Source organism: Pangasianodon hypophthalmus, chromosome 17 (genome assembly GCF_027358585.1).
Source record: "Pangasianodon hypophthalmus isolate fPanHyp1 chromosome 17, fPanHyp1.pri, whole genome shotgun sequence".
NCBI classification, from domain to species: Eukaryota; Metazoa; Chordata; class Actinopteri; order Siluriformes; family Pangasiidae; genus Pangasianodon; species Pangasianodon hypophthalmus.
Genome location: NC_069726.1, coordinates 14814989 through 14837063, shown reverse-complemented (window position 1 = coordinate 14837063; position 22075 = coordinate 14814989). Strand labels below are relative to the sequence as shown.

The 22075-nt window shown below is 40.3% G+C and overlaps 1 protein-coding gene across 1 annotated transcript; it reads right to left on the bottom strand.

The window, feature by feature from the left end:
* Positions 1-1855: 1855 nt before the first annotated feature.
* paxbp1 (PAX3 and PAX7 binding protein 1) lies at positions 1856-21690 on the bottom strand. Its single transcript, XM_026941818.3, has 18 exons — positions 21256-21690; positions 18424-18546; positions 15456-15635; positions 15121-15339; positions 14725-14828; positions 13963-14180; positions 12203-12392; positions 11174-11297; positions 10432-10534; positions 10146-10261; positions 9630-9829; positions 9199-9346; positions 8787-8908; positions 8145-8221; positions 7983-8049; positions 6408-6554; positions 6134-6288; positions 1856-2515 (listed from the first exon to the last, which is right to left on the bottom strand). The coding sequence occupies exons 1-18, from the start codon at positions 21548-21550 to the stop codon at positions 2398-2400; spliced, it is 2706 nt and encodes a 901-aa protein (XP_026797619.3). The 5' UTR covers positions 21551-21690; the 3' UTR covers positions 1856-2397.
* Positions 21691-22075: the final 385 nt, after the last annotated feature.

Genomic DNA, 22075 nt, shown 5'->3' with positions numbered 1-22075 from the left:
ATTTGTTATCCCTCTACCCCATCCATCAACGCAAAGAACCATCATAGAACCAACACTCACCAGATATTATTTGTGTTTTGGTGAACCATTCTCAGCACAGCAGACAAATGGATATGGTAGTGGAATGCTAGTAAATGTTGTGCTGTGAATATATCCTGAGTTCTGAGATTTTTTTTTTTTCCCCAAACACCTTGTCACAACTATGATAAGAAACAAGCTAAAAATACAGTTGAGGCCAAAAGTTGACATACACCAATTCTAAAAAAATTCACAATTTTTCACAACTCGACACATTTCATGTTGCCCTACATTGCCTGTGTTAAATCAGTTAGGGTATCTACTTTACTTCCATAAGAGGTCATTTCAAAACAATAGCTAAGAGAGAGATTTTTTAGCTTGCATTTACTATATCAGATTTTCAGTGGGTCAAAAGTTTACATATATTTCGTTAGCATTTGGTGGACTTGTCTATTAGTTGCTTAACTTGGGGATAGCCGTCCATAAGCTTGTTGCAATACTTTGCCAGAATTTTTGCTCATTCCTCCTGGAATATAGGTCTCAGCGTTTTTTAAAAACCACTCCAGTTCTTTCAATTTGTTGCCTTTAAGCAGGACAGTAGGATCACTGTCCTGCTGGAAGACCTAGTTGTGATCAAGTTTTAACTTTCTGGCTGATGTCTTGAGGTGTTGCTTCAGTATTTTTAATCCTCCTTCCTCATGATGCCATCTATTTTCTGAAGTGTACCAGTCCTTTTCCAGCAAAACACCCCCTCAACATAATGCTGCCATTCCCATGCTTCACAGCTGGGTTGGTGTTCTTGGATTAAAAGTCTCACCCTTTCCCCTCCATACATAGCGCTGATCATTATCAATGGCAGAGTGGCGTGATGGAGTCAGAGTTGCAAAGTTCCCTATACCAGCACATCCCACAGTCTTTTCTTCCCCATATACTACAACAGTTTGCCAACCATTACATTTTTTAAAACTTAATTAATTAATTAATTAATGAACAACCTTTACAATGTAACCACTTAGTTATATTTAATGTAGTGGAACAACCATGAAACAAATTATTACTTATGTTATAATAGCTAAACAGTCATTTCCTCACTAGCTTCTCTTTTTAAATCTCTAAGTTAATACCAAAAATAAATGCAGCTTGTCATTTTACAAAGAAGCTGCAAAATGTATAGTCCTCTATCCTGAAGACTCTCCTGTGGCAGAGAAAGTTACTGCTTTACCTTTGACTGTTAGAAAGCACCAACACTGAAGACTTCTCTAACTGTTGTCTCCACACTATACCGTATCAATGTTTAGGTAGCACGTTAAATAACATTTTTAAATGTGTTTTTTAGGTTTAGATTATGAGGAGTGTCTGCCATACAAGTCCTTTTGAAATGGCTGTTACTATAGAAATGATAATGCCTTACAAGTGCATTATTATAAACCTGTGATTTAAATTACAGTGAGCACTCTCTCAGAGCCGCTGTTACAGAAAACACATCAAAGCTTTCTGACCACTCGGATTTGTGAATTTAACAGCACTGTGATATAGCACAAATTATTCATGGGAAATTGGGCCGACAAGGTAAATGTGTCAAAGACAGTGGCCAGTAACCCCTGAAAAGCTGCTGCACTTTTACACTTCTACCACTACCACACACACGAACACACAACTGCCATGTCAGTGTCATTGCAATACTAGGAATGGCCCACTGTTCAAACATCATCTGGTCAGCAGTGGTATGGCTGATCCTTTTCACTGAGGAATGCTGACAAATTGTAGACTTAGTACCTGTTGTTGTATACACATGCAAAAATACAATGACATTAAAATAAATTCCAAATGACATTGCTTTCAACAGAAACTGATTTTTATTCAGGTTAATAAAACACTCTGAATCAAAATATGATTTAAAAAATGCACAAAATATTTGTCATTTTAAACTGGGGTGAATGACTAAGGTGTGTGTGTCATGCAAGCAAAAGGAGCAAGTGCTAATCTACAGCCAAGCTGCATCCGGTCATACTGCAGCAGATGGGTATAACATGTCACTGACAGCTTTAAAAAGTTGATGATTCACTGGAATAAAACTAAATCTGGGTCTTTTCCATTTAAATGGATGAAAAGCCCACAAATAGGTGAGTTATGAGTTTAAACAGTCCACTGCAGATTAAAGCCCACCTCCAAACACTGTAAATTCATTCGTTCTCATGTAAATTCTAATGTATTTCGACCTGAACACCAGAGCTGCATACCACCTCAGAAGGTTGAAAACAGAACAAAAAAGAAATTCTAGAAGCATAGACATGTACAGTATCCACAATTTATACACAGTGCACCCTGAGGGCCAGTCAAGAGTCATTTTGAACCAGGGCTCCTCAAGGTAGTTCTCTCTCATTTACTCTCCAGCAAGGTCTTAATGTCTTTAATTCCATGCTCTGAGGCGACAGCGATCACATGATCCAAAGCATTGAGTCGACCCAGAAGCTTCACCACCTCCTTAATGTGTTCCCTGTGTAGCAAACAGAAAACAGTAAATTCACAGTAAATTTTTGACATAGTCCTATATAGTCCTATGTAGTAATCACTTGTTTAATGTCCCTTGTAGAGACTGTGATATACTTCCACATGACATTTTCCAGTGTTGCTGCTCAAACTTGTAACTGTGGCGGTCCAAAGAAACTTTTCTTTACATGAATAAGTGAGTCTACGTTAATTTGTTTCTGGTGCCAGACAGGTTACGCCTACCAAAGAAAAACAATCAAATTAAGATTTACCCAGATAGCTAAAAGCCACCAGTTACAAGGAAAAAAAAAAAAAAAATGTTTTCTCATCTTTTTATACTAAATTTTTTTATACTAAATGTTAGCTGTTAGTCAAAAACCCTTTAGAAATATTAAACAAGATCACAAAGTTTCAAGAAACACTGGATTTGTATTGTCTTTTAATCAAACATAGAAATACAAAAATAAATGTGACTGCATTGACTGGCATTCTAAGGCTCAGTACCATTACATCAGTGGCTCCCAATCTTTTTACTGTGGCGTAACCCCCCCAGGCATTTAACACCCTTCTGCGTACCCCTTCTCTCACACTTGGACAACAGTCACACAAAGTATTTTGAAACCGTGCACATGTAACACATTTAGCTTTGTAAAATAACTCCCTTTTACAGCCTTGAGCCTTTTGGCACAAAGGCTCTGGGTTACTGATCAGAAGGTCAGGGGTTCAAGCCCCTGCACTGCCAAGCGGCCACTGTTGGGCCCTTGCGCAAGGCCCTTAACCCTCTCTGCTCCAGGGGCGCCGTATCACGGCTGACCCTGCGCTCTGACGCCAGCTTCCTAGCGTGTATATGTATATGTGACAAATAAAAGCTGCTGCATCTTCTTCAATCATATATATTTTAAATAAATTATTCACAGATTAATGAGATGAGTGTGCTTGATATGACTTTCGTAACTCTACAATGTTTGGTTGTATCAGAGAGAGTTTGAATCTTAAATTGTTCTCTATGCACAGTCTGTGTCTATATTTGGTCTTCATGCTAGTAAGTGCTAAGAACCCACTTTCATAAAGGTATGTTGTCGAGTAGGGCAGTAATGTCTTTACAGTGTGATTTGCCAAGGTAGGATACTCTGCAGGCAAGGCTATCCAGAAACCTGGCAGTGACTTTTGTCTGAAGGCAATTTTCAAAGAGCCACTTGTAGAGATTTCAGCGAGACACTCTCACTCAGAAACTGGCAAGTGTGCTGTGGGGTGTTTCATTATGCCACACTTGACTGTCAGTAAGGCTGAGCTCGTTTGCTAACAAATAAATCATGCAATGACGAAAAGGCCACTGTGTTTTTGTTGCTAATGCAGTTAGACCAGAGAGTCAACTTTCTAATCATGGCCTCAATTTTGTCCTGCACGTTGAACAATGTTGTGGAAATTCCTTGTAATCCGAGGTTCAGCTCATTCACCCAGATAGGCCAGTATTGTGAGCCACTCTTCATCGTACAAGAAGTGACACTATTCAAAAGGATGGTTAGTTAATAAAAAAAAAAAAAAAAAAAAAAAAAAAAAAAGCTTTAAGTTCGTCCCTCAATTCAAACAGTTGCTTCACTACCTTTCCCCTGGATAACCCATTGCACATCAGTATGGAGTAACAGTGTGACGTGGTTGCTGCCTATTTCACTGCATCATGTAGAAAACAAACAAGAAATCAAGGGCCTTGCTTTAACAAAGTTTACAATTCTCACAGCATTGTCTAAAACTTCCTTCGGACGGTCAGGCATTCCCTTGGTGGCCAGCACCTCTCTGTGGATGCTGCATTGTACCCAAGCCACACAGGGCACAACTGCTTGCACGTATGTTACCACTCAACTATGATTCCCTGTCATGGCTTTTGCTCCATCGGTACAGATACCCACACATTCTGCCCCCAAAAGTCCATGTGACGTTACAAAGCTATCTAAGGCTTTAAAAATCTCCTCCCCAGTTTCCCTTCCTTCCAGCGGTCTGCAGACGAATACATCTTCCATAACTGAACCTTCATGAATGTACTGGACATATACCAGCAGTTGAGCTAAGCCAACTCCATCAGTTTATTCATCAATCTGTAAAATGTAGATTTCTCTGGCTTTTAATGACAATAGTTGTTTTAAAACATCTTCTGCCATATCAGTGATGCGATGCGAAACAGTGCTGTCTGATGATGGCATCCTCTGTATTGTGTGTTTTTTTTTTTTTTGGCACTTTCCCCAAGCATTACACCAGCTATATCAGCCGCAGCAGCAACAATTAAGTTCTCCACTATAGTATGAGGTTTGCCCATCTTAGCCACTCTGTAACTCACCATGAAGAATGCTTCCAGACCCTTCCTATTAAGGTTTTCTGATGCTGTTATAAGGCCCTTACTACTCGAGTTGTCTTAGTTGTCTTTCAAAAAGCTCTGCAGGTTTATTTTTCAAAGTAGAATGCTTTTTTTCTAAACCCCTGCCCAAAAATGCTGGTTTCATGCAGTTACATGTGCAAAAGTACTCTCTCATAACACATTGTGGCTGGGGATTTTCTTCATTGCCAATGTATGTAAAGCCCATAGAAATATATTTCTCATCATATTTACGCTTCTGATCGTTTGCTGGGGAAAGTGAGGTGGTGTTTCGGATGCATCGCTGTCATTATCAGTGTGAACCGGGCTAGTAGCAATGAGTGCGCTCACACTTGCTACTGATGCGCTGTTAGAGGGACCTGGGGTACTGCTGTCAGGGGATTGTGGATCAGCTGAGATGGTGGGAGTAGACCTTCTCTCTGTGGCTGTAGGCCAAGTTCTTTGTAGCCACTTATCTATTCTAATCGTGTGCTGGCGAGAAATGACATGCGGTAAGATGCGCACTTACGCATGACGCTTGAGCAGATGCATTTTTGACCACAAAAGATGAGGTAATTCGATTGGATGTCATGTATTTGACCTTTTACGGTACTACCATTTTGCTGTTTGTACACTAAAGGGGGCACAAGTTATATTTTGTCTGTGAGAAATCGGTTTGAATGTTATTTTAGAGTGGGGTAGAATGTAACTCAGTTTGGGAACCACGGCACTACATTATTAATCAAACTTGGCCTATGAGCCAAACATAAATGGACAGATTTTATTTCACATTAATGAACTCAACATTCTCCACTACCCTGACAGAAAGCAAAGGTTCTGCATATTTCAAGTGGGATAACAGAGTCAACATGAGAGCATTGGCCAAAACATTACTTATGTGAGATTGGAAAAAAGGGGGTGGGGACTCCAGAGACTCCAGAGACTCCAGTTAATATAGGAGGGTTCACCTATGCTCCAATGTTAACATGCGGAGCTCCTACGCAAAATGGCAGGTCTGTGTAAGGTAAGCGTTGTTATGGTTACAGTGTGCATATTGTGTTAACAGGCTATTTTCCCCTATATCAGCACAAAAAGCTCTCTAGGCAGCACTTTTTTGCTATACGAAAACCTATTGTAAACATCCCTTAATGGATTTCTTTCTAATGTGTTCCACGTCCATTTAATACAGTGCCTCTTAATCACTTGCGCTATATGTTTGTTTTTTTTGCTCTAGCAACTCAGTTTCTATACAGGTGTAAGGTCTGACAAAAACATCACCTTGCTATCCTCTTGTCCACATCAGAAGCTGTCAGGCTGCTACGATACAGTGAACTGGCCATGTGCTTCATGTAGCGGCATAAGTTCTCCAGCTGTGGCAGAGTCTGCTGACCTTTCAGACTGCTGAACCACTGCACAGGAAAACACTCCACCACCTTGACGTAGCAGTGAGAAAAGAGAATTTCACAAATTGTACTTATGAAAGCTAATAACCTTTAACACAGTAAACTGCAGTTAATTGAACGTGTTCAAGTGCACACTGCATGGTTCATACCTTCCTGCATTTCTCCACGCTGTCCTCCCCGACATCTGTTGACTGTAGTGCTGAGAGAATGTAGCGATTCAGTGTGCTGTCAACAGCAAGCTCCTTCAGACTGTTCTGAGAGAGGATGCCATCCCACTGCAGGATGTTCCCCAGGAGCTACAAAGAGAAAAAGAGAGATTTCCATTAATTATAATTGGAGAAAGACAGACATTATTTAAAAATAAATAGTGTTACATTTAACTATCTACTTCAGTTACTATTCTTTGATAGATGTGGTAAAGCACTTATTACTTTGTGGGTTCATCACAAATTCTACCTTACTCAAATCGACTATGACAGGAGGGTCTAAAATACAGCCATCCCACAAAATCACCCTGTGGACTCTAATTAAATTAAAGATTTCAAGGAGAAGAGCTAGTCTTAATTATTCCACTAGGGGCAAAACAGAGCAATCACCTTATCTACTGACAAGAGATATTACATAGTACCATGTACACTCACTGAGCAATTTATTAGGAACACCTGTACACCTACTCATTTATGCAATTATCTAATCAGCCAATCCTGTGGCAGCAGTGCAATGCATAAATGAGCCAGCAGCTTCAGTTAGAGTTCATATCAACCATCAGAATGGGGAAAAATGTGATCTTAGTGATTTTGACCGTGGCATGATTGTTGGTGCCAGACGGGCTGGTTTGAGTATTTCTATAACTGCTGATATCCTGGGATTTCATGCACAATAGTCTCTAGAATGGTGCAGTAACGGAAAAACATCCAGTGAGCGGCACTTCTGCGGCTGGAAACGCCTTGTTGATGAGAAAGGTCAACAGAGAGTGGCCAGACTGGTTTTGAGCTGACAGAAAGGCTACAGTAACTCAGATAACCACTCTGTACAATTGTGGTGAGCAGAAAAGCATCTCAGAATGCACAACCTTGAACCTTGAGGCGGATGGGCTACCACGTCAGGTTCCACTTTCTGCCAGCTTTCATTGCCATGAACAACTGAGGCTGCAGTGGGCACAGGCTCACCAAAACTGGACAGTTGAAGACTGTAAAAACATAGCCTGGTCTGATGAATCTCAATTTCTGCTGAGGCACACAGATGGTAGGGTCAGAATTTGGCGCCAATAGCATGAATGGACCCAACCTGTCTTGTGTCAACAGTCCAGTCTGGTGGAGGTGGTGTAATGGTGTGGGGAATGTTTTCTTGGTACACTTTGGGCCAGTGTGCGGTGGCCTTCCCAGTCACCAGACCTGAATCCAACAGAACACCTTTGGGATGTGGTAGAAAAGGAGATTCACAGGATGAAAGTGCACCTGAAAAATCTGTAGGAATTGTGTGATGCAATCATGTCAACATGGACCAGAATCTCAAAGGAATGTTTCCAACATCTTGTGGAATCCCATGCCATGAAGAACTGAGGCTGTTTTGAGAGCAAAGGGAGGCCCTACCCAGTATTAGTGCAGTGTTCCTAATAAAGTGCTTGTGAGTATCTATTATATATGCATTCTTATAGTACAACCTAGTTACAATATTACTGATGATTTAAAAATAGCAGACAGACAGGTGTATATTCACACTACCTTCACACAGGACCAGAACTGCCTTTGGAAAAAGAGATAAGGACTTGAGTTCTTGTTTTCCATGACACTAAAGGGAAAAATTGTAAATAGATCAGCCAAGGGATTTAATGTAGAAGATCTCCAAAAAAATCTCTTTGAATATAATAGCTGTCTATAACATACTTTTTTGGAAACAGTGGCATGAAGATGTCCTCATCTAGTGTCCGTCGTGTACGTACAACAATTGTCCTCAGCAGCTCCTACAAACATAGGACAAAATTCAGCTTCAGCTTAGAAAAGCAGGAATGCAAAAAAATCATTAACCATTGGGTTTACACCCTTATAGGAAAATAAAATTAGAACATGAAGCTACTCCAGTTCATGAGTTTGCTTACTGTTTTTTATTTTCATTTCTTTAAAAACTTAGATACATGTTTTTAAGTTTATATTTAATAACTATTAGTGGTGTATCAATCATTCATACATTAGCTATCTCACTAGGTACGTAAACGCTAGGCTAAAAAGTGATAGCTAACGGAATTTTCCATAGTTGTCTGCATCAAGTGAATCCCAACAGAGGGTCTGATTCTGTATAGCCATAGTCCTTACCTTTTCCTGATTGTACTATATGATATACTACATCACATTAGAGTTATGACAGTCTTGCACTGCACTGTGCTGTATTTTGCTCAATTTTGTCAATGTTTCCACCAAAAAGGGATCCTGATTCTGGTTCGATATGTTCTGTTACTACTGATAAACATGTATCCCTCTGTGTTGTTGACCGTGTTCTAGATAAAACAGAGAAATACTCAGTTTTCTAACCTGTGTGTTGCGGTTTTCTCCATGTAAAATGGTAGGGTAGCCCTTTATTAGGCGCCGCATGAAGGCCACCAGCCTGCACGTCTCACTGTGGGACAATGGATCCCACACCTGCTCCGCTAGCACTGAGAACACCAACCAGTACAGGAGACACAATGGAAAATTACACCAAGATAGATCTCCCACTCACTTCTTGATGTTTACTCGTTTATTATGAATATAATTGCCTCATTATAATTCATTATAATAATGATGAAGATGATGATAGATTTTTAAAACACCTACAATTACTGAAAAGAATTCCACAAAACACAAAAACAACTGTATTAACTTATAAGCAGATCAGTGCAGTTTTAAAGGAGAGACTAAGGCTGTAGATGGAGAATCACTCAGACCAAGAAGGAACTGGACTGACCTGCGAGTTTGGGGAGTATCACTCTCTCAACGATAGCAGGCAGGAGACCGCTATCAATGTCCTCCTGGTGCTCAGTGCTCTGCTCCTCATAGCCATAGAACAGCAGAGTCTCAAACCATAGCATGTACTCAAAGTTTGGGCAGTCCTCCTACACACAGAAGACACAATGTCATCAACTACTCAAATCCAAATCACTTACACTTTCACTGCACTGACAGTGTTTGGCACACAGAAGATGGAATAAAAACTTAAAACTGTGGTTCTGCCTTGTTTTATTACTATTATTAGTATTTTTTTATGTTTTAAATCACAGAAACACATTCAATGTATATAGTTTAAGTTCGACCATTATTGAAACGAATTTTTTTTCGCATTGCATACCATAAGTTATATCAGTAGCAGGGTTTGGGTAAGAAAGGCGAGATGTGTACCTCCAGAGGTGACCATGGGATTAGCTGCAGCCGGATCAGGGGGTTGAAAAGTTTAGGCAGGCACAAGCCTATGTAAGCGTCTCTGTAGCATGTGAAGTAAAGGTTCTTCCACACCTCAAACCGGGACTTGATGCAGTCTAAGGAATGAAAATCATCGATGACATCCTCAAACACCTTCTTTGATTCTTTTAAAATACGATCTAGAGGAGAAGAGATAAAAGTGAAAAGATGCAAATCTGTGAAAAATATGAACAGAGGTCTCAGGAAATTTAAATGCTTTTCAGACATCGACATTTAACAGAATATAAAACCAATATAATTTAATGGGTGTATCTTACAAAAACAATCCAAACATTTTTAGCCAAAATTCATTGTCTATGTTACAGACATAATTCAGAGTTGATGATTTTATTTCTCAATTATGTACAGAAAATGAGGTATTGACTGCAAAACATCCAAATTAAGAAAAAGCACCCAGATTCACTAAGAACGATTAAGGCGATTTAAGACGATTACCTCTCTCTAGGTCAAAGCTTGTTGCGTCAGTGGAGGTCTCCTCGTCATCGCTGGACAGTCCCTCCTTGTGTTCGGCCCTCACCCCACTCTGTTCTCGAGCCTGTCTGCGGCGAGCTCTGCCAAATACACACAAACACAGCCCTATTACTTATATTCCCTAATGATGGATGATCCACAACATTAAATTCCAAACAGTGCACAAAAGCAGTGCTTTAAAAATAAATTATTAATGTATAAAAATATATATATATATTAAAAAAAAAAAAGTCTAAATCATGTAGCGGACCTCCTGGCCTCACGCTCTGCTACCCTCCTCTGCCTGCTGAGCTCCTGATAGGCTGCACGGTCTCTGCCAAAAGGGTCCAGATTTGGGGCCATAACAGCCTTATCTGCAATAGACAGGGGACATATCAATCTCCCATTCCAGATATGTTCTCCAAATTTACAAGAATTTACATTTTCTACCTACATGAACATTCAAAATTTATGAATATTATGTGCCAAATTATGAAATTCAATATTAATCATAAAAGTTATTAAAGTAAATATGATAGGGTGTTTAAGAAGGTTACCATGAATTAGCTTAAAAATGTATGTTCAGGCTCTTATGTAATCTGTATTACATAACCTCGCCCAACTGACTGACTCATACTTACTTACGTTGCACCTTAGCAATGTTTCTGATGTGACAGTTTCACACTGGTTCAGTAATTTCTCACGAGAACTGAACACATTGTCATTTCAGAACCGAGTGGTCATAAGCTCTTTCATACACACACAAAAACGCACAACGTAAGTGGCACACAGTGTGCCCGCTACTGAACAGGAATTGGTCAGTGTAAAACAAGTCCACTAAAATAAAGCTTGTGTTTAGCTGTGCCATGATTCTGACATCAGCAGCACAGTGAGTCCTGACAAACAGGGCTGGGACTAGCAGTCTGGCTAAATGTGGCTGCTATCGTTCAGGAGGAAAAGGAAAATAATGAGGCCATTCAAATAAATAATAAAAACCTTCAAGATGGACTGACTTGAAAGGCTCGAAAACTCCGCTGATTCATCTTTAATATCATCCTGTCTTCTCTGGACTCGCCGCACCGCCCGTTGCCTTAGTAACTGGTGCATTGCAGCCTCCAGCTCCAGAACAGCAGGCACCTGAAAGATACGATAGGTTATGTGACGGCTGCTCCCAGTTGAGGAGTTGGAGAGCGAGAGAGAGAGAGAGAGAAAGAATGAGTGGCTCTGGGGCTTGGTGCATTCTGCTGGGGCACAGGAGAGTCAAATGGCTAGTCTACTTCTCAACTTTTAGCAAATACAGGCATTTTAACAACATGCTATAACACACTTCATTCATCATCTGAACTTTTACCTCTGCTGCATGCTAGCAGGTCTACTAGTAATAAATTCAATCGCTTCTACTCAAACATTTATAGCTACTGATTTTTGTGCCGCAGCAAAGGCACTGAGGCACCATAACAAGTCCTCATGTGTCCTCTTTCGAGCTGAAATTAAACACATGCTGTTAACAAGGTGCTATGAGGAGCACAGCTGAAGGAAGTGCGATATTTGGTGCCCCACTCTCAGTCTGATCTGCTGTGGAAAAACGAACTTCAGATTATCATTACACAAAAATAAAACAAGTGCAGTAGCTGACAAATTCAAAGGCTAGCCAAATATCAATGCTAATTTAATTTATGTATTGAAATTTCTAATAATTAATTAAACAATTGAGAGGGGGCTTAAAAGGCTCACACTTGAACAAGTAAAAAGTAAATAATTATAAGATGAATTGTTCTGTGTGAGATTTTTGTGTAATATGAAATACATAAATTATAAAAAAAATTATAAATGTGTGTGTATATATGCATAAACGTATATGGCAAATAAATGCTATGACAACTTTATTCCATGCAATTAATCAAATTGTGATATTTATGGTTAGTCCCAACAATACTACATAATAGAAAGGATAAAATTTATTTACAAGAAAATGTAAAATAACATCAGCAGTCAAGCTTACATGGTGGGGGAAAAAGAACAGTCTCTAAGGTTTTTCTTACCTTTTCACTGAAACACTCAAGCAAGTCTCGAACATACCCTCGCATTTCTTGCAAGAATTTATATTTCTCAGCGGCATGCTGAGAGGAGTCCTCCAGCTGCAGGATGCTATTGTCGGAAGCCTGCAGCTCCTCCTGGATCTGCTCATAGCGCCGGGCACTGGCATCACGGCCCTGACGCATGGAGCTCAGCCTGGCATACAGGAGACATGCATCAGAGTCCACAGCTCAGAGCAGTGTGATACACCTGAGCCTGTGACTTCTACTCACACACTTCCACAGGTTTACATCAAGTTTGTCCGACTCTGTTCTTGTAGCTTTGACACACTGCAAACTTAAATTCCTATCCTTAAATTTCATGGGCACATGAAAACAGTATATGCAAAATACCTCACATCCAGGTACAATATCTATGAACATCTATGAATACAAAACATAAGGACCAGCTTGTGGTCTTGTTGGTCGTATAATTATTAAATAGAGGTTACACCAGCTTTTTGCTTCATTGCTTTCTTATTTTTGCTTCACTGCTTTCTTATTTTTGCTTGGCACATATCTGGCAAATAATAAATAGCTTAATAAAGCTTCCCCTTAGAGATTTTCCTTACTTGTGCAAATAGAAGCTATATGGAACCTGGAAGCTATGTAGAACATGACAAACAATGGAGTAAGTAATGATGTGCCTCCTGTCAGTCATTTTACAGACACTCTATGGGTCACCCAAAATCCTGGAGGTGGAGCTTAATGAACATGGGCAAGAATGGGGGAGTAGGCTAATTAAGAAAAAAAAGAATCATTCAAATGTAAAACCCACCTAACCGTTAGAGACGGTTGGGGAAATCTTGGGGGGGGAAGACTACTCTTACGTAACGTACCTTTAATTTAAAAAAAATAAATAAAAATAAATAAATAAATAAATAAATAAATAAATATCACATGCCTGTAATCACCAGATTTTGATACTTCAGTATCAACAACAAAAAATAAAAACGTTCCACAGTTGGACTACGTTGTACATCGTGGCATTTAATTTTTTTTCTTTCAGTATGCAGTCTATTGTATACGTATGTTTAATTTATATTAAGCATTTTATGCTCCTGCATAGGTAAATAAGTTGTTTAATTTGTTTAAAGCTTTTTTGTAATGTAAATAATAAAAGCAGTTCATAAACTTCTGTATACAGATGTCAATAAATATCTTTTACTGAAGTATACAGTTTATGTGCAACGTCTGACAGGAATCGGACTGCAGACTGGACATGTACTTGTGTAATTTTTTAACAACTGCATTAAATAAGCTTATCCGATGCTTACCTATAAATCCAAACATTTCTGTAGATTATAGTTATATCTCAGTTCAACTAATGTGTGTTTTCTCATTTGTTTGTCATTACCATGGAGTCTTGTTTTTTTCCCCCTCTCTGCCTGCTAGGAATTTCACGTTGACACGTCTGAAAATGTGCTTTCCCTAACATTATTGCATTCTGTAGACTCTCTCGCTATTCCAGCCTCTAAGAATGAATATGCACGTAGGGAGGAAAACCCACAGGTGAAAAGATGACAGTTCCAGAGAATCATTTACCGCTTTGAGTGAAGTCCAGCAAGTCACTGTGTGGTGTTGACATGTCACTCTCTTACTGGGTTGTAGTTGCATTCCAACACAGAGCAGTTATATGTATTGAACATAGCTGTGTTTTACTCTGCGTGGGTGTCAGATTAAAGTAGACAGGGGAAGTGGGAAAGAGCGAGTCGCTCTGAGCCTACCTGTCCATGAGCCGTTTCTTTACCAGAGCTGTAGTGATAGGAGTAAGGCTGCTGCTGGGGACTGGGTAGGGCACGGTGTTCTCCGCTTTCATAGGTTTTACACTTTCTGGCCCGAGCGCTGTGTATCCGTATGGCATGCTATATGAGGCCGCGTACTGCTGGTTTTCATAGCCAGTTTGGTAATACATGTTCGCATCCTCTGGCTGACTGGTTTGGACCTAACAAGCAGCAAGTGGGAGTTAACAGGTTCAGTAAATTAACTTACATCTAATTTTACTAATTAAAGTCGTCAAGCTGGCTTCTAGGAATAGGGCTTAGGAAAGTGTACATAGGGCTTAGGAATAGACTACATATAATTAGACTAAAAATAAATGGACACACAAACATTATGAAACCAAATAAACAATTACAGAATATGAATAGGAAGCTTGGGATTTAATGCAAACAAAATCATGATCTAAATTTTAGCCCTCCAGTATTACCATTAAATAAGCCTAATTAAAAGAATCCATTAATTGTATCCCCAATTAAAATACAGTTAATTGTGCAGCTTTGTGGACTGCTACTTGCAACACATTGAACGTTTACACATGAAAGTTTATGTAGAAATGTAGGTATTTTTTTAGTCACTGTGTGATGACTTTCGTTATCACTTATGTTTACTAGCCTTGCAGCTTGTGCTCAGAATAAAACAAGCATGTGTCATCAACATTTGAGGAAAGAGAAAGCAGTTGGATGGAAAAAAAAATTTAGGGAGCTCACCTGAGGGATGCTAATGCCTTTTCGGATCTGCTCCTGCTCCCAGCGACTGACTTCCTCATCATGACCTTCAGTATTCAAGGCCTCGTCATCACTGCACTCAATACCTTCAGCATCACGCACACATCGTTACTCTCAATACTTCACATTTACAACTGACCAATCACTTATTTAACATCTTCAAACAAACAACGTTCTATCTTTTTGAAATGAACTCAGTACACCAAATCAGAATAGATTCAAGATTCGAAGTCTGATTCAAAGGCCACACATGCACACCAATGCATGAGATTATTAGACTCACTAGCCTCAGAAAACCCATTATAGAACCTATCAGAGATTTAATCACAGACCTATTACACCAGCAAACATTTGTACACAACAATACAGCACATTTACCGATTTCCTCTGCTATTTTCTGACGCTGGCTCTTCTGCTTGACACCACTGAACACGATCCTCTTCTCATCTTCATCATCACTTCCACCTTGCTCGTCCTCACGGGCCAGCCGTTTACTTGACGCATCCGTCTCCACAAGTGGAGCATCGCCTCCAAGCTCCCGTGCCATCTGCCGCCGTTTACGGGCCGCGTGAATGAAGGCTGCATCTGGAATCTCACCTGCAGAAAGAATTTAACTGCCAAATGTCTATACACCCACTTCCTGAATACAGCATGAAGCATAAAGCTTATTATTCAACGAAAGGAAAAAAAAAAAAAACACACACAAAACAAACCTGGTCTGAGGGAGCTGAGGGCAGACAGAGTCTGAGAGAAGTTTCCTCCCCGCCTGGTTTCACTCTCTTCATCCTGTTCATCATTACTGTCCACCTCCATCTCACCTTCGCCTTGTTCACTGCTGCCTCTGCTGTCCACTGCCTCCTCTTTAACAACCGCTCCAGACAGACACTGAACACCTTTTAAATAACAAAGCCCAGCTGTGTATATGTATATGTGTATATATATATATATATATATATATATATATATATATATATATATATATATATATATATATATATATATATATATATATATATACACACACACACACACACACACACTGACCACAGTTTCATAGTGCAGTTATCATATCTCACACACAGGTCCAAGTCTGTGACCACTAGTGAAAATGCTTCTATTTTGCATCCTTTTCTAATTTAATACAACAATTTTCATTACAAATCATATAATTGACAACAACTTGAGTGATATGAAGAATCTTTGAAATATTTACAAGAATTTAATAGTAGAAGTTTCTTAGTATGTGGTATATCCCCTTTCTGCTTTAAGGACAGTGTGCACTCAAGCTGGCATGGACTCTACAAGTCCACAAGTAAAACCTTTTGATCAATTTTAGATCAAATCCATCAGAGTGTCGCCTGAACAAATGCTTAGAAGAGATTAGGCATAAGGAAAAACTGACATTTTGTACAAACCAGTTAACATGTTCAATATGTTCCTAGCAAACATCAGAATGAAGAAAAAACATGTGATCTCTGTGACTTTAACCATGGCATGGTTGTTGGTGCCAGATGGGCTTGATTTCAGAAACTGCTGATCTACTAGGATGTTCACACACAACAGACGCGAGAGTTTACACAGAATGGTGCGAAAAACAAAAAATATCATGTGTGCGCAGGGTCTGCAGGCTAAAACATCTTGTTGAAGAGCTGGGCTACAACAGCAGAAGACCACATCAGGTTCCACACCTGTCAACTAAGAACAAGAAACCAAGGCTCCCATGGGCACAAACTCACCGAAACAGGACATCTGAAGACTGGAATAAGACCAGGTGACTGTCCAGTTGGTTTGAGCCTGTGCCCATGATAGCCTCAGATTCCTGTTCTTGGCTGACAGAAGTGGAACCCAATGTGGTCTTCAATGTGGTCCCTACCTTTAAGAAGGGGGGCTGGAGGGTGTGTTCCAACTTTAGGGGGATCACATTCCTCAGCCTCCCTGGGAATGTTTATGCCAGGGTACTGGAAAGGAGGGTCTGGATGTTAGTTAAACCTCGGACTCAGGAGGAGCAATGCAGATTCCATCCTGACCGTGGAACAATGGACCAGCTCTTTACCCTCAAAAGGATCATGAACAGCTCATGGGAGTTTGTCAACCAGTCTACATGTGTTTTGTGGACTTGGAAAAGGCATATGACTGTGTCCATTGTGGGATCCTGTGGTGGGTGATTCGGGAGTATGGGGTGCCAGACCTGTTATTACGGGCCATTAGGTCCCTGTATACCCGGAGTGAGAGTCTGGTCCGCATCGACAACTTCAGGTGAGACTTGTTTCCGGTGCACATTGGACTCTGCCAGGCCAGTCATGCAGACATTGTACCAGTCTGTCGTGGTGAAGAGTTGAGCTGAAAGGCGAAGCTATCAATTTACTGGTCAATATACGTCCCAACCCTCACATATGGTGACGAGCTCTGGGTAGTGACTGAAAAAATGAGGTTGCAGATACAAGCGGCAGAAATAAGCTTCCTTCTCAGGGTGTCTGGGCTCAGCCTTAGAGATATGGTGAGGAGCTCGGACATTCAGGGGGGCTTCAAAGTAGAGTTGCTGCTCCTCTGTGTTGAAAGGAGCCAGTTGAGGTGGTTCAGGCATCTGTCTAGGATGCCTCCTGGACACCTCCTTAGGGAGATGTTTCGTGCAAGTCCAAAGGGGAGAAGACTCTGGGGTCTACCAAGGACTAGTTGAAGAAATTATATCTCTCGTCTGGCCTGGCAGTTTCTGGGTATCCCCATGGAGGAGGTGGCTAGAGAGAGGGAGGTCTGGGCATCTCTGCTTAGAATGATGCCCCCAAGACCCAGACCCAGATAAGCAGAAGAAAATGGATGAATGGATTCTGCCTAATATTTTCTAGGTCCCCCTTGTGCCACCAAAACAGCTCTGACCCATCAAGGCATGGAATCAACAAGACCTTTGAAGGCGTGCTGCGGTATCTGGCACCAAGATATTAGCAGATCTTTTAAGTCCTGTAAGTTGGGAGGTGGGGCCTGCATGGATCAGACTTGTTTGTTCAGCACATTCCACAGATGCTAGGTTGGATTGAGATCTGGGGAATCTGGAGGCCAAGGCAACACCTTGAACTCTTTGTCATGTTCCTCAAACCAGTCCTGAACAATTTTTGCAGTTTGGCAGAGCACATTACCCTGCTGAAAGAGGCCACTGCCATGGTGGTGCCATGAAGCAGTGTACTTGGTCTGTGCCATCTCTTCCTCAGGTAAGCGACGCTCACGCACCCGAACGTCCACATGATGTAAAAGAAAATGTGGTACATCAGAGCAGGCCACCTTCTTTGTTCTCCACATGCATCAGTGAGCCTTGGGTGTCCGTGACCCTGTCGCCAGTTCACCAGTTGTCCATCCTTGGACCACTTTTGCTAGGTACTAACCACATACCGGAAACACCCCACAAGACCTGCCGTTTTTGGAGATGCTCTGACCCAGTCGTTTAGCCATCACAATTTGGCCCTTGTCAAAGTCGCTCAGATTCTTATGCTTGCCCATTTTTCCTACTTCCAACACATCAACTTCAAGAACTGACTGTTCACTTGCTGCCTAATATATCCCACCCATTGACAGATGCCATTGGAACAAGATAATGTTATTCACTTCATGTGTCTGCGGTTTTAACGTTATGGCTGATCCATGTGTATAAAATGGTGACTTGATTTGAGAATTTAACCTTATGTTACGTACCATCAAGGCGTGTCTGATCCTGCACAACATGGCTGCTCTTTTCCTCTCTGTACTCCTTCTTGAGCTGTTTGACAATCTTCTTACTGTGATTGGACTTCTTCACTCTGAACACTTCAGTGTCCTCTGGAATCAGAAGGTAAACAGGTCACTATAACCAAAAATGAGTTATTATTCAGAAACAGTTTGAATTTTGAAAACAAAATGTTTTGTTTTATAGATGAAATGCTGTTACTAATAACAGTTTTAACTAATTAACAATAATTGCAGATTAATTCAGTAAAGGTAATTACCAGCTTCTTGGTTAACACACAAAACTAACAGGTGAAATACCCATATTAAGTCAAAATCTCCAAATACTTTAACATTCTACAACCAAATATCTGCATTTTACTACAGGTCAAGACTCGAGAGGCTTCAGCTCCACTACAAAGGTAGTTACTGTAAACTGAATTATTGGTACCCTTCAAGAAAATAAACAACAGTGCTACAAAAAAAAGTATACACTGTATGTATGGCAGGTTTTCACTGAACCAAAAAATGTATTTTAAACAACTGGAATTTTCTGTCAAAGCATGGTAAACTATTGATAAAGCTATTGATACCCATAAATAACAAAGAATATTTTTAAATATCAACTCTGTTGATGCCTTTACAAACTGTGAGGTTGTGGACATGTAAAATCCTTCTCATCCATCACAATGGGAAACCGAACTTTCAACCCAAAAGAGACAGATGGCTGTTCAAGTAAGGAAATAAAGAGCAAAAACTAAACACAGCATTCATGGCCACAACCACTGTGACAGTGGAAAATTTTTACCATAGAGTTTGTTAGTTTTGGGACATTTACTGGACATTCTCTCCTTAACTGCAATGGCATACAATCAACAGCTTACAAGCCTAAATGCCACCTACTTTATAAAGCTTTGCTGCTTCTTTTAATTTTTCTTTGGTTCATATCAACACTTTGTTTCTATAGAGACCAAAAAGTCTAGTGTATATGGAACCTCTCTGTGAAGATGAAGTAAGTGAGCTGTCCAGTATAGCATCACAGAACTTTTAGTTCTAAGATTGTCACACAACTGACCCTAGACTAAATGTGCTGCTTTTATCTAAGAAAATTATTCAGCAGAGATTAGCAAAGACAAGCATTAACTGGAGATACAGCAAATAATGAGTATTAAAAAATTGAGACGGTTCAGTTAATATCTTCACAGCAATGCAAGAAGCCTCTGAGAAATTGGAACTGTGTTGTTCTAAAATTTTAAAGGTCCCATGAAAGCAGGAGAAGACAAAGCAGAAGTGATGGAAATGGAAGAGCAGAGAAATTATGAAATGGAATTGATGGAAGTGAAAAAGGAGAAAGACCTACATGGTTGAAACAATATATGTGTATAGAAAGGAAGAAATAGTTGAACCGGTGGAGGTGGAAACCTATGAACAGAGTCCCACCACTTTCCCTCTACTTGGGCATGCTGGAATGATCCAAATGACTCTGAAGGAGAGATGTTTTCTGCATCAGAACTGCTCACATCCATACTTGAGCATGACATAGCAATGTGTAAAGGTACATTTTTCTTTTCCTTCCTAACATTTGGTTAGACCTGGCCTCGCCTTAAAAACAGCTATGCTGCAGGTGAAGCTCTGGGCCACATACTGCCGGCTGTTGAAGAAACCACTCGCATTACCATCATGACCCAACACAGCTTCAACAAGTAAAAGCCCCAGCTACTGCTCAGATTCACATAATATTTTTTTACATGTGATATGAGGGCAGAACACCACATCTCATAGCTGAAACCTTGGCCAATGACTTGCTGAATTTGCTGAGGGTGCAAACATGATGTGTTACATTAGAAACTGAGAATAAGAACATTAGAACAAGATAATCAAACTCATGTGTTACTCTTAGTCTATATTAATACACTTTACTATCTAACTAACTCACCATATACTATTATATTATGTCAGCTACTACATTTCAGTCATTTAGATTTCTGGGCAACCAAAACACATAACAGGGCACATGTCAGGTCCATTTCAGTTGCCCGGTGGGCTAGCTAATACATTTATGATCTGTCCACCCCTACCTTCACTCCATCAGCATGTACAGTCAAAAACGGGGACTACATTTATGTAAATGAACCATTAATACTCAACGTAAAACATAAGGGTGGATCATTCATGTTTTGGGACTGTTTTGTAACTGGTGGATCAGGGGACTTTGTGAAGACTGGATTGTCTATTAATTTAACTGACTACCAGGATATTATTAGGTTACAATCTGACTGTACATGGATCCTTCAAGACAATGAGATGCTTGTGTTTGGTCAATCAACAGTTACTACAGGAACACAAAATCAATGTTTTTACACCATAAACCTAAGAATATAAAGTAGCCTGAAATGCTGTGCTGGAAGAGTAGTCCAAGATCTACAACTGTCTTCAACCATGTTACACATTACAGTCTCCTTGCTATTATTCTCTCCAGATTGATCATAAACAGATGATTTTGGACCTGGCATTTTGTAGGAAAAAAAAAGAACAATAATTTGGACAGCCTATATGTTTTGAGTCCAGATTGACCTCTCACTGCATGTGTTGTGTATATTCACGATGGGTGCCAATAATTCTGCAGCTGCGTAATGCAGACGCTAATGTTAGTTAGCTGTTTAGCTTTGTAGTGCACAGGCTGAATCCCAAATAGCTCCTGGCTCCTTATAGAAATGCACTTATACTGAACACGGAATACTCATTTCTGTAACCTATGTAGCGCAATTAACGGATATTAAGGGAGTTGTTCAGAATTCAGTCCTGCTACTTTATTTATTATACCTTCTTCGTCGTTGAAGCTGAGTAAGCTAGCTTTAGGTTCTTCTCGGCCTTCCTTCTTCTTTTTCTTGTCTTTTGGAAGCTTCATGGCTCCCGTCTGAACTCCATTTCCATGACTATTGACAGCAGTATTTGCGGTAAGCGTTTCTGCGGCGGCTGTGTGTGAGCTGTCCCCTCCGGGCCCGCATGGCTGCGGCTGCAGCACCTCCTGACTCGGCTCATCCTGGACCTCTTCTTTTTCCTCGTCGTCAGAATCGTTCCGGCGTCTGAAATTGCACCTTTTCGCTTTCTTAAACATTGCGACGCGGCAACAAATAGAGCTGCAGTGGGACGTGCGGGTTAATGCGAATTATTTCTGCAAGGCGCCAAAAACAAGCCTAAATGATTCTCGAAATCCACCATCTTCCCTGTTCGTTGAATTACTTCTTCTTCAGCGACGTTTTGAGATCCGAATTTACACAGCGGAGTCAGTGCTGCCACCTGGCGGAGAGCTGTCAATAATACAAAAATATGACCACAACAGAGTAGAACTTCACGCCAGCGGTCATCGATGGGGATGCCAAGTATAGCCCTTCTTATTACTTATTTGTATGCCAGAAATACCATTAAAATGTACTTTAACACGAAAGAAGCTACTGAAGGATTTTTTTTGACCTTGCTGTGACCTTGACTCTGTTTGGATCAATTCCAAAATCTACTCAGTTTATCTGCTGGTTACAATGATAATTCCACATAAATCTTACAAACATTCAACCACATGTTCTTGAAATATCGTGCTAATGATCATCTTGGACAGATGCACAGATGGACACACACATGGACA

What these genes read in the sequence shown, in the direction of transcription:
- paxbp1 (XM_026941818.3), bottom strand. Translation starts at nt 21,550, where the DNA reads ATGTTTAAGAAAGCGAAAAGGTGCAATTTCAGACGCCGGAACGATTCT. An exon ending in CCTCAGCTCCCTCAGACCAG is followed by an intron (nt 15,340 to 15,455) that starts GTTTGTTTTGTG and finishes TTCTTTCTGCAG; the next exon opens with GTGAGATTCCAGATGCAGCC. An exon ending in GCAGAGCGTGAGGCCAGGAG is followed by an intron (nt 10,262 to 10,431) that starts GTCCGCTACATG and finishes TGTATTTGGCAG; the next exon opens with AGCTCGCCGCAGACAGGCTC.